At 45.2% G+C, this 16055-nt stretch overlaps 2 protein-coding genes across 2 annotated transcripts; one reads left to right on the top strand and one right to left on the bottom strand.

The window, feature by feature from the left end:
* Positions 1–757: 757 nt before the first annotated feature.
* EME2 (essential meiotic structure-specific endonuclease subunit 2) lies at positions 758–9473 on the bottom strand. The gene is made up of 8 exons (XM_081888027.1): positions 7988–9473; positions 7535–7671; positions 6675–6767; positions 4526–4650; positions 4037–4148; positions 2814–2929; positions 2040–2229; positions 758–1040 (listed from the first exon to the last, which is right to left on the bottom strand). The coding sequence occupies exons 1-8, from the start codon at positions 8463–8465 to the stop codon at positions 870–872; spliced, it is 1422 nt and encodes a 473-aa protein (XP_081744153.1). The 5' UTR covers positions 8466–9473; the 3' UTR covers positions 758–869.
* A 177-nt stretch (positions 9474–9650) lies between these two features.
* On the top strand, positions 9651–15058 carry MRPS34 (mitochondrial ribosomal protein S34). Its single transcript, XM_081888097.1, has 4 exons — positions 9651–9792; positions 11167–11490; positions 12573–12615; positions 14634–15058. Exons 2-4 carry the CDS (start codon positions 11173–11175, stop codon positions 14915–14917), a joined length of 645 nt encoding a protein of 214 aa, XP_081744223.1. The 5' UTR covers positions 9651–9792; positions 11167–11172; the 3' UTR covers positions 14918–15058.
* Positions 15059–16055: the final 997 nt, after the last annotated feature.

The raw sequence follows: 16055 nt of genomic DNA, 5'->3' as shown, positions 1-16055 counted from the left end.
TACTAATTAAATGCTCTTTTGCTGCTATTGTTGGGAGTTGAAAATTTGCTGCCTTACTGCATATCAGTCACAAAGCTATCTCTTGCCCTTCACCAAATGTGATCATGGTATCTCCCCTGCCAAATGGTCTCAGGGCAGGTTACATAAATTACTGCAATTTCAAATAAAGGATTAATTAAAACTGCAAAACTAAACAGTCACACAAGCAGCAAAATAATAGGAGGGTAAAAATCCATTCACCCAAGTGTTGTGAATAGAGGAATGGCTTGACAACATATACAATGATGGTGTCATGAGTCCTTGAGCATATTGCACAACCTGGGGGCCATAACACAACACAGTTGCATATTCCACTGCCCCTCTAACATCACAAGGTGGTGGGACTTCTGACACTGCCATTCCTATGTATCTTTAACATTTCGGCCAGTTGAGATATCAACTGCTTTAGATTTAAAAAGGTAGGGGAACTAAAAGGGCTTTACCAGGTGCTAAAATGAGACTCTTTGGTCCTAATTTGTGGCATGCTCTTACAATCACTATGGTGGCCTTTTTAATGGTAACTTGGTATAACTCTGATAGAAGGGAAACTCCATCAGGGCCTCTTGCAGGCCTACGTAGAGACAGGTGATCCTTTGGGTAACTTGGTCCAAGTGGGGCTAACACTACAGATTTGTATGAAGATATGAAAAGGCTACTGCAAGGCAATCCTCACTGAATGAGAATTTCAAGGGCAGGTGGAATAATTCAAGAGGCTTGATGGTATTTGTGCACATTTACTGCTTTCTAGAGGTCCATTCTGCAAAAACCAGCAATACAGAAACAGGTTCAGTGATTAGAAAACATGAGATTCTGGCCTTTGACTATCTCACCTAGGCACTTAGGTCTAAAACAAGCTCTGGATTGGTAGATATCATGAAGAGGTAGACCCGACGGGACAAGTCTGGGCCAATCCGCCGCTCCCTCTCATTTTCTTCACTTCTGACCAGAATGTCACTTAGGAGGAGCTGTTTTTCTTTGTCTGTGCCACACTCTCTGTAGGCCTTAAAAAAAGGAAAAATAAATTGGCTATAGACAACCCTGATGATTTCCTCCAGTGTAGAATGTAGAGCCATTCTGAACCTATATTATGCCCTATTGGATTAAATAGGTGTTCAGTAATTGGAAAGCCATTGATTCAACATGCAAAGAGAAGGTTATGTTGTTAGATCCTTATCAGGAAGAGCTGGAATAGTAATAATTCTATTATTTATACCCTGCCCATCTGGCTGGGTTTCCCCAGTCACTCTGGGCAGCTTACAGCATTTGTAAAACATAGTAAAACATCAAACATTAAAAACTTTCCGATACTGGTCTGCCTTCAGATGTCTTCTAAAAGTTACATATCTCCTTGACATGTGAAGGGAGGGCATTCCACAGGGAGGGTGCTGCTACCAAGAAGACCTGCTTGATTTCCTGTAACTGTTTTTCGCAGTGAGGGAACCACCAGAAGACCCTTGGAGGACCTCAGTATCTGGGCTGAACAATGCAGGGTGGAGAGACTCCTTCAGGTATACTTGGCTGAGGCCGTTTAGGCTCAGTCGGTAGTGCACGAGAGTCTTACTCTCAGGGTTGTGGGTTCAAGCACCGCGTGGCTTGAGTCTTGAATTTTTGGTGCTTGAGTGTCCACGGAAGCTTTGCAATGTAGAAAAATGGGAGTAAACCAGAAGATGACTCTGTCTCCAGGGGACCCTAAGGGAGTCTCCCCATAATAAATAATCTCTCAGTGACAACTGAGCACACCCAAAGGGCACCAAATGCTAACTAACCATTGGGAATAAAGCCCAGCCACATTTTGCTGTGGGTCTGTTGAGGCCCATTCAATTTACTTCTCTCCTCTGGAGCAGCAGGGGAGAAAGCCTTGGCCCTCTTCTCTGCAACAGCCCTCGAGATATTTTGAGGAGGGCTAGATCTGCCTACCTGCTTTGTGGCAGGTTTGCCTTCCTCCTCTCTGGAGGCCTGCTGATTAGCCAACGACAAAGCAATCCAAGATGTGAACTGACCTCTAGCAGCAGCTGTGGTGAAGGGTATGTTTTGGTGATGGCTGCTGCCATGGCAGGGCTGGTTCGGTTAAGCTGCTGGATTTGCCTCAGCCAGGCCTGTCGGAGTCCCGTCCCATCTTTCTGCACACGCACTCCACTGGCCCAGCCACCATCAGCGCAGAAGGAGAAAGGCTGGTTTCCCTGCTGTTTCCTGTGGGAAGAGGCAAAGGGACAGGCTGCTTGAGATGAGATGTCTTTAAAAACCGAACAAAGCCCTCAGAATGTTCTAAGTGTTGCTCACTTACAAACCTCTGACTAATAGATAAACATGCAAGCATCTTCATATGCCTAAACAATATTTCTGGAGAAAATCAAGTATCTCAGGGGGGGCATCCCTCCATGTGCATGTGAGAGAAACAACAGATGCCTCTTCTAAAACACAGTCCTATTGTTTTTGAGTTAAAAATAAACTCCCCAAATTTATCAGGAAGCAGTAGCAAAGAAAGTGTTCCTTTTTTCACCTGGTTGCCTCAGAAGAAGAGTCGAGATGGCAAGGTATGGATTTTCTTCTTGCAAATGGTATCATATTACTAACATGAACCAGGTACATATGTCTGTGTCTCTATCGGTTTTTCTTCAATAAAGAATTGGGAGGCTTCCTTTTCATTCACGCTACTTGTGCACACATTAGAGGGATTCCGGCTTTATAAAACAGACACTTGCAACTAAGGGGGGAGGGGAGAGCTTTGAAGAGAAACGAGGCTGCAAAGATGATCTGTGGCAAAAGGCACTCACTTATATGGGCGCTGTGCAATAGCTTTGGTCATTGCAGAAATGTGCTGGGCAAACTCCTGCCATGTCTCCAGGAATGAGACACCGGTGTTACTCCAGAGTTGTAGCACCACCAGAGCCTGCAGGAGCAACAGGCAGACGGAATAAATAGGCATCATCTATGAACACAGACCTACATCCAACACAGTTACACTTAAGGCCACTGAAGTCCATGGACTTAAAGCATGCCCTAACTTTTGTGTCACACTTTGGGCATAGCAAGCAAGGCCCCAGCACTCTTAAGAAGACTTACAGAATGCTGATACCCACCTGTCTTTGGTTCTCCCTGCCTTCCAATAGGATTCAGCTCTCGTGGCCGAATTTCAGCTAGCAAGGACCGTTTTGTTTTGCCCTCATTGCATCAGTCCAGGGCATTGGGGTATGGGGGATAGCAGCCAATAGTGGGAGGCACTATGTTTCGATAGTGGCTGTCATTTTGTTTTTCACACAGTGCTCTGGACTAATGCAACATCTGGAGGATTGTGGGGAAACAAAATAGTGGGCCAATGAGGCTGCTTTCCAGAGGAGCTCTGCCACTCCTTAGAAAAAAGAAGGAAGGAAAGAAGGAAGGAAGGAAGGAAGGAAGGAAGGAAGGAAGGAAGGAAGGAAGGAAGGAAGGAAGGAAGGAAGGAAGGAAGGAATAAGGAAGGAAGGAAGGAAGGAAGGAAGGAAGGAAGGAAGGAAGGAAGGAAGGAAGGTCTGTCTCACGCCTCTGCTACACTACATGGTTAAGTTTCCATCTGTGAACCTTAAGAGGGGGCCTTTGGTTGCTGGCAAACCAGAACATAAAGGCAATGGCATTCCTCCATTTGCTATCTGCATATGGTAGCCACAAGAGTACTGTCTCTATGCATCATTTAGCTATCAAGGCTGCTGAACTATTGACAAAACTCCCCTTCAAGAATAAATCCTTTTTTATTTCTAGAATAACTTGCGTAAGAAAACCTTGCTCACCCACGTGGTTCAGGATCCTGTTCTCACAATGGCCAGCTAAATGCCTATATGGGAAGCCTGTAAGCAGGACCTGAGTAAAGAGCACTCCCCACTAGTGGCTGTCAGCAACTGCAATTCAGAGGTGCATTCCCTCTGACAGTGGAAGCAAAACTGGCCATTGATAGCCTTGTCCCTCTTCTCCAAAAGCTCCTCCCCTGGCTCACAACTGGCTCACTCCTGGTAATTGTATTCACCTCCTGTATTTGATGCTCTGTCATCAACAGTTCTGGGCCAGGCTGGAATCCTGGCGCCTCCTCCTGCCCAGGATTCAGTGCTTCCTGCTGGTGTCCACGATGCTGGTTATACCTAAGCAGTTCAGATCAGAACAACAAATTGCTAGTTTTCAAGCTCTTGTGAGTGACGCGATTTACAATACTGGATTCGGGGGTCCAGAAGGGCTCTTCTGATGTTCTTATGAGTCATCTCTATTTTCCATGTAAAGTGCACTCAATAAAGCAGATCAAAATTACTTTATAATGTCTAAGCTCTCTTTATCTTTCTTTCTGTACGTTGCCTTTACCACCAGGAGAGAATTCAGTAATCTCATGAAGCAACATAGAGGTGGTGGGGATTAAACACGAGGCCTTCTGCATCCAAGTGTGTGCTCTACCACTGAGCTACTTGCCATGTGGAAGACAGGTCACTTCTCACCCCTAACTTAGCTGCCCTCCCCATACATGTACCATTGGTAGGCATCTAGTCCAATGACTGCCACGCTGCAGGAGATTGCACAGTAATCTTTCGGGCTGCTAAAGGGCAACATTCGGGTGAGATCAGGCACATTCTGCTGCTTGCCAGGGCTCATGCTCTGAAATAAAAGAAGACAGTGTCACAGACATGCATACACAAGAAGCCTTTCCATAAGAACTTAAAAACAGTTTTTGGTCCAGCTAGGGAGGAGCTCAGCTAGTCCAGCCCCCCAGCATGTGTAGAGTAATTTGTGTTAATTTTCTTAATTTAGATGTAGGTGTGTGGAGACAGTATATGGAGAGTTTGAGTTGCACAGCATTACAGTCCCTGTCACTTCCTGGGCATCTCACTGGGGGATGCCAATGGTGTGAGCATGTTGTGACATAGCATGCATGTCAGTAAAGCTATGGCGAAACCTAGGCTGGGTGACTGCAATTGGCTCTACATGGAGTTGCTTTTGAAAATGGTGTGGAAGCTCCAGCTAGTGCAAAAAGGGTTTGAGTGATGAACTCATGTATTACCACTATAATACATTTATGTTCTCATACCTTGCCACAATCCCACACTTAGAGAAACCAAGGAAACTGCCTTATACAGAGTCAGGCCCTTTGCCCGTTTCAATACCATCTACATCAACTGGCAGCAGCTATCCAGAGTTTCAGGCAGGGGCTTCTCCCAGCTCAACTGAGACAGCAATGATTGAACCTGGAATCTTTTGCATGCATGCAAAGCAGTTGCTGTACAGATGAGCAGATGAACTATGGCCCTTCCTGGAAATTGTCAAGCCATTGATCCATCTAGCCTGGCAACAATTCTCCATGGTTTCAGGCAGGGGTCTCTGCCAGCCCTTTCAGGGGATGCTGCGAACTGAACATGCAAAAGAAGATGCTCTGCTACCATATTCAGAGATATGGGAATGCACTGCAAGTCATTTTGTTCAACGTTGTTGGCAGCCAGCTACTTCCTCCATCCCTTTCAGGTGCTTTTCTGAAGGGAGGGTTTTTTCTTTTGGAGAGAGAGAGAGGAGAAAGATGTGTGTGTGAAAAAGAGGGGGCAGGAGCAGGAGAGACAGGGCGAAGGGGGGTGTATGTGTGGTCTCTGTGTGTGTGAAAGAGAGAGGGAGAGATGTGCTTGGGCAGAGAGAGGGAAGTGAGTGAGAGGAGGCATGTGTGGTGTGTGAGATGCACATGTGTCTGGTCTGTATGCATGTGATGAGTTTATCTCAGATAGATCATAGCCACTTTGTATATTTGCCCGGTAATCGGGAATGCTGTTAGGACAGTGGCAGCATCATTGTGTGGGGGCCAAAATCACTCCACAATCAGGATGAGGAAGATTTCTCTCTCTTCCCATGGGAGGCATAGGCTTGGGGGATGACAACAACGAGTGCTCTCTCTCTTGTGTTATGCCACATCCCTATGCCAGCCATAGTTCTGTACATGGGCAGGTGGTTTTCCAGGTAACCTGCTCCCGAATTCTTTATATGTTAACAAGACTTTGAACATGGCCCAGTAGCTGACTGGCAGCCAGTTGTGATCTCTACTCGTCTAACAACTTTGCTCTATGCAAGAATCCCTGTTCTTCCCTGCTCACCTTTGGCCTTAATGCTTCCGGCACTCATCTCCTCTTGAATACTGCTTGCTGCAACCTAACTCTCTTAATGCTGCCTCTCACTTACTTAGCTCTTCAACACCTGTGTAATAAGACAAAACTTCTAAAGCATACTCACATTTTTAGTAGGAGGTTCCCCACTTGCGCTTTAATGGATTATGGATTTTTATCACATCCTCAGAACAGTGATGTGTAGAGACAAACACATTCCAGTAAGAAGCTATGCCTAAGCCTTCAATCTAAACAGATTTACTAAGGAGTAAGTCCCACTGATAACAGTAGGGCTGTAACTGTTACACTTGACTGTAACAGTCAATTGTTCAAATGAAACATCTGAATTCAACCCCCCCCCCCCAATTCCAGGCCCAGAAATTGTCCTTAAATAAGCTTAGGACACCTTTACAACATACTTCTGCCACCCTCAGAAGTACTCCTCAATGCAATCCAGGGGGTTTGCTGAGAGTGGCCATAGGACAGTGCTATCTAGGTGGCATATTTAAACAGCAGATACAGGAGACGCTATTACCATACCTGCATTAAAGAGTAGAGGCGTCTGAGAAAATCCCAAGGCTCCAGTAAGAGCACGATCTCCCTTTCATCTTCAGCCTTTTCCTGGGGGCCATCCTACAGAAACAAAGTCAACCATTTTGTCAGTACAGACAAAAGGCTCTTTCCCCCACAGAGCATAATTTGGTTATGTGGCATTGACTGCCACAATATGTATGTAAGCATATTGGCTTGAAACAAGGATGGGGAGCCTGAGGTCCTCCAGATGTTGCTGGAATACAACTCTCATCATCCCTGAGCATTGTCATGCTGGCTGGGGCTGATGGGAGTTTGAGCCCAACAACACTGGGAGTACTACGAGTTCCCCATTCCTGCTTTAAAAAGAGATTAGCCAAATTCATGGAGGCCTATTAATGACTACTACATACAGTCATGTACTAATAATCACTACTAAATGGAACCTCCAGACTGAAGGCATGTTACTGAAAACCATTTGCTAGGAGATTATTAGCTTCACACATCACTTGCTGACTTACAGAACCGTTCCAGAAGGAAATAAATGGTATTTTAAAAAATCCTTTAAAACTACTACTACTCCATCTGGCTCCCTGAAAGTCTTAACAAACCTGGTTTGATACTGGCCATGCTCGACTACTAGCCCTATTTTGCAGAAGGATCCATTTTAAAGTTGCTTCTATGTGTGGCATACATATACCGGTAAATACATTATCAGCTCAAGTTCTATTTTTAAGTTGCTTGTTTTTCTGCCTGCCTACAAGCACTATTAACAGCAGATGAACAGAATCAGGAAATGAGTTAAGTAGAAGACATTCCATATTTCATCTGTGCCTTGCCTAGCTAACAGCTGAGTTTTGAATACTCACCATGCAAGACATACTACTGGAGAGATCTCTCTTCCAGGTTATGCTGTGTGGAACTGCCTGAGGTTCAATGTGATATTTACACTCCAAAGAATCTAAAGCTCCCAGCAAAGCATCTGAACCAGGATCCTCTAGAAGACCTGATGGGCAAGGATCATACAAATGGCCTGATTCACATCTTAACTGTATTATACAGCACTATGGGTCAGTGTCCCAAGCACTCTCCTCTAGACCTCAACATACCTAGTGCCAAGAGAGTAAAAAATTCCGCTTGCTCTGTGAACCACCAGTGACACTGCTGCAGTGGATAGAAGCAGCTACAACAGAACCCAGTAACAAGCTGCATGCAAGAGGCCTCCTATTCCCAGGTCAAGATCTACTGGTAGATTTGCAATAAATCAGGCAGAGGGATCAATTCCCAATTGTTTAAAAACAGCACCGAAATAAAAGCCCTACCTGGGTCCACACATACAGTCATGTACTTCATACACTGATCAGGCCGTAAAGATTTCAAGGCAGCTGCAGCTTCCTTTCGTCTCTCTTTTTCTAGTGCATACTGCTTTTTCTTCCTCATTTTCTCTTCTTTTTGCAGTTTCCTTTCAAGCTTTCTGTCTTTCACTTTGGTCTGCACTGCTCTTGGTCCTTTAGGAGGCTGATTTTTCTTCTTTCTCTCTGGACTGGGAGAGCAAGATGCTACTTGGGGCACTAATGTAAGCAAAGGCAACTCTTTGGGTTCACCTGGACTTATGCATGTTTCCAACTTTTCTTTGTCCAGGTGGTCCCAAACACCAGCTGCCACATGACTCACAACAGCCACAGAGTCCTGCAATTCGATGTCACTGCCTCCTTCAGAATCAGAGATCTCCCAAGTAATGGCTCTTCTGACAAGCTGGCTGGTTCTGTCAAGAGCGTCAAGCTTTTTACATTCCTCCATGGTTTAATTTATCCTCATACACTGCCTCTTAAGAAAGTTTGTTCAGGAATGCAGAAGCATTTGCAGAGTCCCAGGCAGATTTGCAACATATCCAAAGATATTTTAAAGAACCTCAGACAATAAATTTCCATGAGGATGCCACAAGTTCAAAACTCACCTGATCATCATTAGAAGCAACCCAGTGTTTTAAAAATAATCAGACAGAAACTGCCATTGCCAAGTCAACAACTTTTCAAGTAGTTTTATATATGCACACATATAAACGTAAAAACCTCACAACCATATGAAAAGCACAGATTCCTAGGAGGCTGTACAATTTTCAGTACCACAGTTAACTAGGAGAACCCACAACCTTTTCTAGAAGCGGAAAGACCATACTTAGAAGATGAAAGCAACCCTGGCCCTCCTCCAATTCCAAGGCAGCAGACCAATTCCCCTCTTTCCCCACCCAACTGCTGAGACTGTATAATAGTCAAACCATTTTTCTCTTTTTAAAGACTCTGCTGCTTCGCATTTCTAAGGACATATTTGTTGTGCGCTATAACTGAACCACCTCATTGCGAATCCCGCGTTCAGTCTGCCTTCCCTCAGTAACCCAACCTCAACAAAGACAAAACCTATTATCTGGTCGGTTGAGTGATAATAGAGAGTAGCTCCAAGGGATCACCAAACTCAGAATTGGGGAGTTAAACCCCAAGAGCTCCACAACATCCCTCCCACAAGCCTACCAACCACAATAGCACCAAGAAAGGTACACCCCTGCACCGATTTCATCAGCAAAAGAAGCTATGACAGAGAAGCTTCTCTGCGGTGCAGCCTTTTAAACGGTCCCTGCGGAAAGAGGTTGCTGCGCGGGGGGAGTTCCGCTCGGTGCTTTTCTTCCACCCCTAAAAAAATAAATAAATGCCACCAAGCCGGGAAGGGGCAAGTTCCAGAGGACTGGGTTGCGGCGGAAGATGTAAGGAAGTACTCTGAAAGAATTGGCCTCCACACGGACTTAAAATAAGAGTCCACCGAGAATAGAGTGGAAGTGTTGCCTACCGGATGATTTATTGAGAAGGCCCGCCCTTGCTTAGAGCGCCTATAAAGTTCAATGAAGAAGAAAGCGGAAATGTTTCCTACCGGACTATTTACAAAGCGGGCCCTGCTTCCTAGAGCGTCTACGGTCCGTAGCCAACCTCTACGCGTTCAGTCATAGAGTTAGCAAGTTATTACGGGTTCACACACACACAAAAGGAGCGGAAATGTTGCGCACCGGATGATTTAGCGAGTTGGATCGCCTATGTTAGAGCGGTTGGATCAAGCAGTTGGTGTTAAGTGGTGAAAGGTAAGGTGGCTGCATAAGGGAGGAATGATTGTGGGGTGGAAATTCCACTTTTTATTTATTCTATTGAGTTAATGGCTGGGAGGGCATTCGCATCATGGTGTCCTAGGTCCTAGTCTGAAACTCTAACCACTATGCTACACTGCTTCTGCTCCCAACCCGCGCATGGTTCGGATCATAGCTGTCAGCTTTCAGATTTGAAAATAAGGGATCAGCAGCCTCGAAAATAAGGGATCAGCAGCCTCACCTGTCCCGGGGACAGTCTATGGGATATCTAACAATCCGGGATAGCAGTGGGAAGCAGCAGGAAATGGCACTGGAATAAGGGAATTTCCTGCAAAAAAAGGGAAGGTTGACAGCTATGGTTTGGATGCATGGCATGTAGCCACCAAAAGCAGACCCTCCAAGTGTCCCTATTTTCCAGGGATGTCCCTGATTTAGAGAAGCCGTCCCGGTTTCTGATCTGATCCCAGAATGTCCCGCTTTTTCCTTAAGACGCCGCTATTTTCACTGGAGAAATGTTGGGAGGGTATGGAGTTATCCATGCATCTCAAGGCAATCCTGTAAAGGGAAGTTAAAAAAAAAGTTTAATGTTTTATTACGTTTTTATATATGTTGAAAGCTGCCCAGAGTGGTTTTGGCAACCCAGTAAGCTGTGTGGGGTTTAAAGAGTAAAATTATAATTATGGAATGGGACGTCCCTATTTTCATCGGAGAATTGTTGGAGGGTATGCAGAAGCCAGGCATTCAGTATTGTGGTTCCAATCCTGTGGAACCCTGCTGAACTGCAGGCATGTTAAGGTAGTTTTCCAAGATGTGTTTTAATTATTCTTATTTATTTGTATGAAGCATATTATTTATTCACTTATTACATTTGTATACCACCTTTCCCTACAAGGTGATGTGCCTGGTTCTCTTCATTACAACCCTTTGTAGTAGTTTAGGCTGAGAGACACTAATTGGCCCAGGGTCAATCAGTGTGCTTCATGACGGAGTGGGCATTTAAATCCCTCATTATTAACATTCAGAAGGAATTTTAAAATACTATTGTTCAGCCACACAGTTGATGGCTGAGAGATACCGTTTCTGGCTACCTTGAAATTATAGGCTGTGACAGTATGTGACTTTTTAAAAAACGTGTTTATTAGATGTGCTAAATGCTTTTAGGTGCTTTCAAGTCATTTTTAAAATGCATTCTTTTGTTTTAATGGTATTATTTTATTGCTTTGCTGTTTGCCACCCTGGGCTTCTCTGGAAGGAAGGGTGGGATGGAAATATAATAAATGATTATCTAGTGAGCTGAGTGGAGATTTCAGCCTGTGTCTCCCTGAGACACAACTCCAACATACTAACCTCACCTATGTTTTCATTTCTCAGACAGCCATGGCTCGCAAGAAAGTCCACCGCCCAATCGCAGCAATGGCCAAGAAGGTCCGTGAGTACTTGGCCCTGAAGAATAAGCCTCGAGACTCTGAGCGCTATGCGGTGGACTATGAGAAAATGACCCGTGCTTACACAGGCAAGCTGCTGCCCGTCCTGGCCTGGGAGGATGTGAGGAACGAGAACCGGCTCTTCACCCTACTCAGCCGGCTCCGTCTCTTTGGCGTTGGGCGGATGGTCACACGCAAATCCTGGTTATGGCAGTATGACGAACCTTGTTATTGGGTTATCACCAAAGTGAAGGTGGATTACACAGCCGAGGTGGGTGTTTTTTTTACTGGAAGGGAGTGTGTAAGGATTGGGTCCCCCATGATAACTGTCCCTTTCAGAGAGTGCAGATTTAGCAATTAAAGTGGATTAATGAGAACATAAGTGTCAGGAGTTCAGCCTACACTTGAGTAGGACTCTGGCAGAGACACATGCCCAACTGGTATGTTTCCTCCCTCCTGGTTGTTTGTTTGGGAGCTTCAAAAGCTTTCTTCAGCCTGAACATCACAGCGACTGATTCCAACCAACACCGGCACACTTAGGGATCCACAGAGTCTTTGAGCATCATGCGTGACAGACCTCAGCAACTCAGCATTTTGGCTAATCTACTTTATTTACATATAAACACACATGGAGCACTGCAACATGGCTCCCTCTCTCTCTAGCATCAGACAGCAAAGAGAATGAACAAAGGACAATAGTCCAACTTCATGGAACACAGTAACACAAACATCCTGTCTCCGTCACTTCCCACTCTGTGGAGTCAAAACATATACCGTCATGTGAAAGACAAAAATCCCATGACTGCAATAATAGATCAGGAATTCTAACAATAAAATGCACTTGCTGGGTTGGGCCAGTGGGCCTTCCAATTCAGTATCCTGTTTGCACAGTGGCCGAGCAGATGGCTATGGGAAGACTTCAAGCTGGGCATGAGCTCAGCAGCACTCTGCCCACCTGCGATTCCCAGAAATGCCTCTGACAGTGGAGGTAGAGCATAGTCAGTGTGGCTAGTACCCATTGATAACTTTATTCTCCATGAATTGAAAGCCATTTGAAGTGCTCTGTTGTCTTAGCCCAATGTATCCAATTCTGGCAATAGATAGGGGATGGGGAACTGCACTGAAGAGTGGGGGTTGAAGAAATTATTTGTAGGAAGATGTATAAACACCATGGAAGCAAATTGGGGTGAATGTTCATTGTTGTATAAACCATCTCACAAACAATTCAGAACGAATGCTTCATTAAAAAAGGACACCATGCTCTTCTTCCCAGAGGAGTCCAGGGTGCCATGTACATGTAAGCATATGTATTTCTACGTGTGTAAAATACAAAATACAAATTCTCTGTTACAGAATATGGATCATGGAAAAGCCTGGGGGTACTTGACGTTTCGAGGTAAGAGAAGAGCTGCTTTGAGAGGCTTTAACAATTAATCCCTTTTTCCCAGTGTTAAGAAACTGAAATTTGACAGCTAGGAGCTAAATGGCACCTTAAACCTAGGTCACGGGTGTCATAACAGATTGTCTAGGCGTACTTTTTGAAATATAACTATACAAAGCTGAACATGAATGAACTGCAGCTAAAATCTTATGTTCATTTTTCACATGGTCTAGTCCTCATCTGAAGACTGCAAAAAACAAAGCCGTGCTTCCCCTGCCCACCCCCTTAACATTCTTAAGAATATTATGTTGAATAAAACGCTGCCTTTCTGTAAGGTCAGCTGAGAGGCAGAATCGATCAGCTTACCTGACACTGCAGTGATTTCTTGAAAGTCGAGGAGGCAGGAATTTCTCCTCCCACACCTCAGCACCAGCAGTGGTAGTTTTAATCTGAAATCTTAGGAGCAGTACTGCACCCAGAGCTCAGAAATTGCTTGTGCTAATAAAATTCCCAGTTGCAAAATGCACCTGGAATAATGGGAGTTTCGAACACTGCTTTTTCCAGGGAACTCTGAGAAATGTGACTCTGTGAGGGGAGCAGGGGTCTCTAACAACTCTCAGCACCTTTAGCAAACTATGCTCAGGTTTCTTTGGCGAAAGCCATGACTGTTTAAAGTTGTATGATATTGCTTTAAATCAGGGGTCAGCAAACTTTTTCAGCAGGGGGCCGGCCCCCTGTCAGTCAGACCTTGTGGGGGGCCGGACTATATTGTGTGTGTGGGGGGGGGGGATGAACAAATTCCTGTGCCCCACAAATAATCCAGATGCATTTTAAATAAAAGCATACATTCTACTCATGTAAAAACACCAGACAGGCCCCACAAATAACCCAGAGATGCATTTTAAATAAAAAGACACATTCTACTCATGTAAAAACACGTTGATTCCCGGGCTGTCTGCGGGCTGGATTTAGAAAGCGATTGGGCCGGCTCCGGCTCCTGGGCCTTAGTTTGCCTACCCATGCTTTAAATACATAGTGCAAATGGGGCCTTATTTAAGAAACCCAATGGGTTCTGAGATTAACAAGCCTTGCCTTAGGCCAGTGGTGAAGAATCTTTGGCCATGGGCCTAACTAGTTTCTGATTTGGTCTCCAACACTTGCTTCCTCAAGCACTATGCCCTACCCCATATATCAGGCTTCCTCAACCTCGGCCCTCCAGATGTTTTTGGCCTACAATTCCCATGATCCCTAGCTATCAGGACCGGTGGTCAGGGATGATGGGAACTGTAGTCTCAAAACATCTGGAGGGCCAAGTCTGAGGAAGCCTGCCATACATGGTGTCAATTTTGATCTCAGGTGTGGGCCCCGGTGAAGACATGGTTGCAAGTGAACAATTGACAGTTGCTTTCTAAGGCTCCTAATCAGAGCTTCCAGGTGACGTTTACCGCTGCCAACAGCAGGACTTGGGAGTCGTGATGACATCAGATGACTGACAAGTGGGTGGCTCTGCCCACCATCAAAGTAAACAGGCTGGGGAACTTGGAGTCCACGTCTCCATCCAGATCCTTTCCCACACCCCTGCCTTCGACTGTGCAGGGTCAAATATATATTTGTGTTCATGGGGGCTAGAAACAGAAAAGAAATAGAAGTTGAGATTCTGGGACAAGTTCCACATTCTGTATTTAGCCTGTGCTCCTGCAGAACTGTTGTATATGCAAGGGGTCTAATGTAGGGTTACCTGGGAGTAAGGCCTATTGAACTCAGTGAAACTTACTTTTCAGTTGGCATCCCTAGGCCTGCACTGAAACTCTTGGGCGTTCTTTTGCTACTTGATGGCTACAGAAGTTGTGACTAGGTGGCAGCTCAATTTTGACCCTACTTACCTGGGTCACTAGTGGATGAAGGATGCCCTGCAGGTCACTGCCACCTTTGTGTGGGGGGGTGTGTGTTTGTGTGTGTGAAATGTAGGAATGTGAACATTTCCTGTGTGTGATTTGCCCATAGCTCTCTTCACCGTGTCAACTTCTCCTTAGGCAAAACAGAAAGCGAAGTGAAAGAAATCGACAAGGCCATGTATCACGACTGGCGCATGGTACCAAGGCATGAGGAGGAGGCCTTTAAGATTTTCACGCCTGTGGAGGAGGAAACGGTTCGCTACGTCCCCTACCCACCACTACTGCGGGCCATGATCCTCGCTCAGCAGCGGCAGGATAACCTGAGCACCGAAGAGCCCATGCTGGACCTGGAGAGGCCCCTTTTCTTCCCAAGAGAGTACTTTGCAAATCCTAAGAAGCAAGCCGAAGGAACGCCAGTGTGAAGACCTTACAGAGCATTGTTTGTTTTTACTAGTTCTTCATATTTATTTTTGATTTTTCATTAAAAAATTCCGTTTGGAGGACATTCATGTATCTTTTAATAACAGAATGTATTGCAATAAATGCCGGAGCTCAGAATCTTTCATGGGTGTGATTAATCCTTGAACGATCTCATTTTGACTCTCTTTTTGCGCCGTCAGCATTGGCAGCTTGATGAAATATGAGCCACCATCCCTGCTCTTACGCCCCGATGCCTAGATTGAAATAAAGCCTGTGGATTTCAATGGAGCCTACCTCTAGGCATGCATTGTTCTAATTATAACTAAATTAAGGAAAAGGTAAAGGGACCCCTGACCATTAGGACCAGTCGTGGCCGACTCTGGGGTTGCGGCGCTCATCTTGCTTTATTGGCTAAGGGAGCCGGCATACAGCTTCCAGGTCATGTGGCCAGCATGAATAAGCTGCTTCTGGCAACCCAGAGCAGCGCACGGAAATGCCGTTTACCTTCCTGTCGGAGTGGTACCTATTTATCTACTTGCACTTCGTGCTTTTGAACGACAGGAGCAGGGACCGAGCAACGGGAGCTCAACCCATCGCGGGGATTTGAACCGCCGACCTTCTGATCAGCAAGCCCTAGGCTCTGTGGTTTAACCCACAGCGCCACCCGCGTCCCTATAGCTAAATTACAAGGCACATAATTTTGTTTCCTGCATCTAAATGATTGGTAGTTTTGCAGATGTTAACCAATTTTAAAACGAAAAATTCTGCTTTTAATGTGTGCCTTTTGGGGGGTGGAAGGGTGAGTATTATTATTACTTGGTTGCATCCTTCAAATAATAAAATTACTTCTGGCTGCTTCACTGGATCTGCTTGAGAACCTTGATCGAGAAATGATAGACTGTAGACAACATGCTTTACAACAGTAACCTTGTCGAGCTGACATTTTACCGGCTTCTCCGCAAGAATTTCATGGGGTACTTTGTCAAAAGCCTTACTGAAATCAAGATACAAACATCCACAGCATTATCCTGATCCACCAAACTTGTACCTCTGTCAAAAAGAAAGAAATGGAGTTAATCTGGCATGACTTGCTTTTGATAAACCCATGCTGGGTCTTCGTAATCACAGCACCCTTATCTA

The sequence above is a fragment of the Podarcis melisellensis genome, assembly GCF_964234715.1.
Source record: "Podarcis melisellensis genome assembly, chromosome: 14".
Taxonomy (NCBI): domain Eukaryota; kingdom Metazoa; phylum Chordata; class Lepidosauria; order Squamata; family Lacertidae; genus Podarcis; species Podarcis melisellensis.
This window is presented reverse-complemented; position numbering and strand designations above follow the sequence as displayed.

What these genes read in the sequence shown, in the direction of transcription:
- EME2 (XM_081888027.1), bottom strand. Translation starts at nt 8,465, where the DNA reads ATGGAGGAATGTAAAAAGCTTGACGCTCTTGACAGAACCAGCCAGCTT. An exon ending in CCAGTAGTATGTCTTGCATG is followed by an intron (nt 6,768 to 7,534) that starts GTGAGTATTCAA and finishes TTGTTTCTGTAG; the next exon opens with GATGGCCCCCAGGAAAAGGC. An exon ending in GGACTAGATGCCTACCAATG is followed by an intron (nt 4,149 to 4,525) that starts GTACATGTATGG and finishes TGAACTGCTTAG; the next exon opens with GTATAACCAGCATCGTGGAC.
- MRPS34 (XM_081888097.1), top strand. Translation starts at nt 11,173, where the DNA reads ATGGCTCGCAAGAAAGTCCACCGCCCAATCGCAGCAATGGCCAAGAAG. An exon ending in AGGTGGATTACACAGCCGAG is followed by an intron (nt 11,491 to 12,572) that starts GTGGGTGTTTTT and finishes TCTCTGTTACAG; the next exon opens with AATATGGATCATGGAAAAGC. An exon ending in GGGGTACTTGACGTTTCGAG is followed by an intron (nt 12,616 to 14,633) that starts GTAAGAGAAGAG and finishes ACTTCTCCTTAG; the next exon opens with GCAAAACAGAAAGCGAAGTG.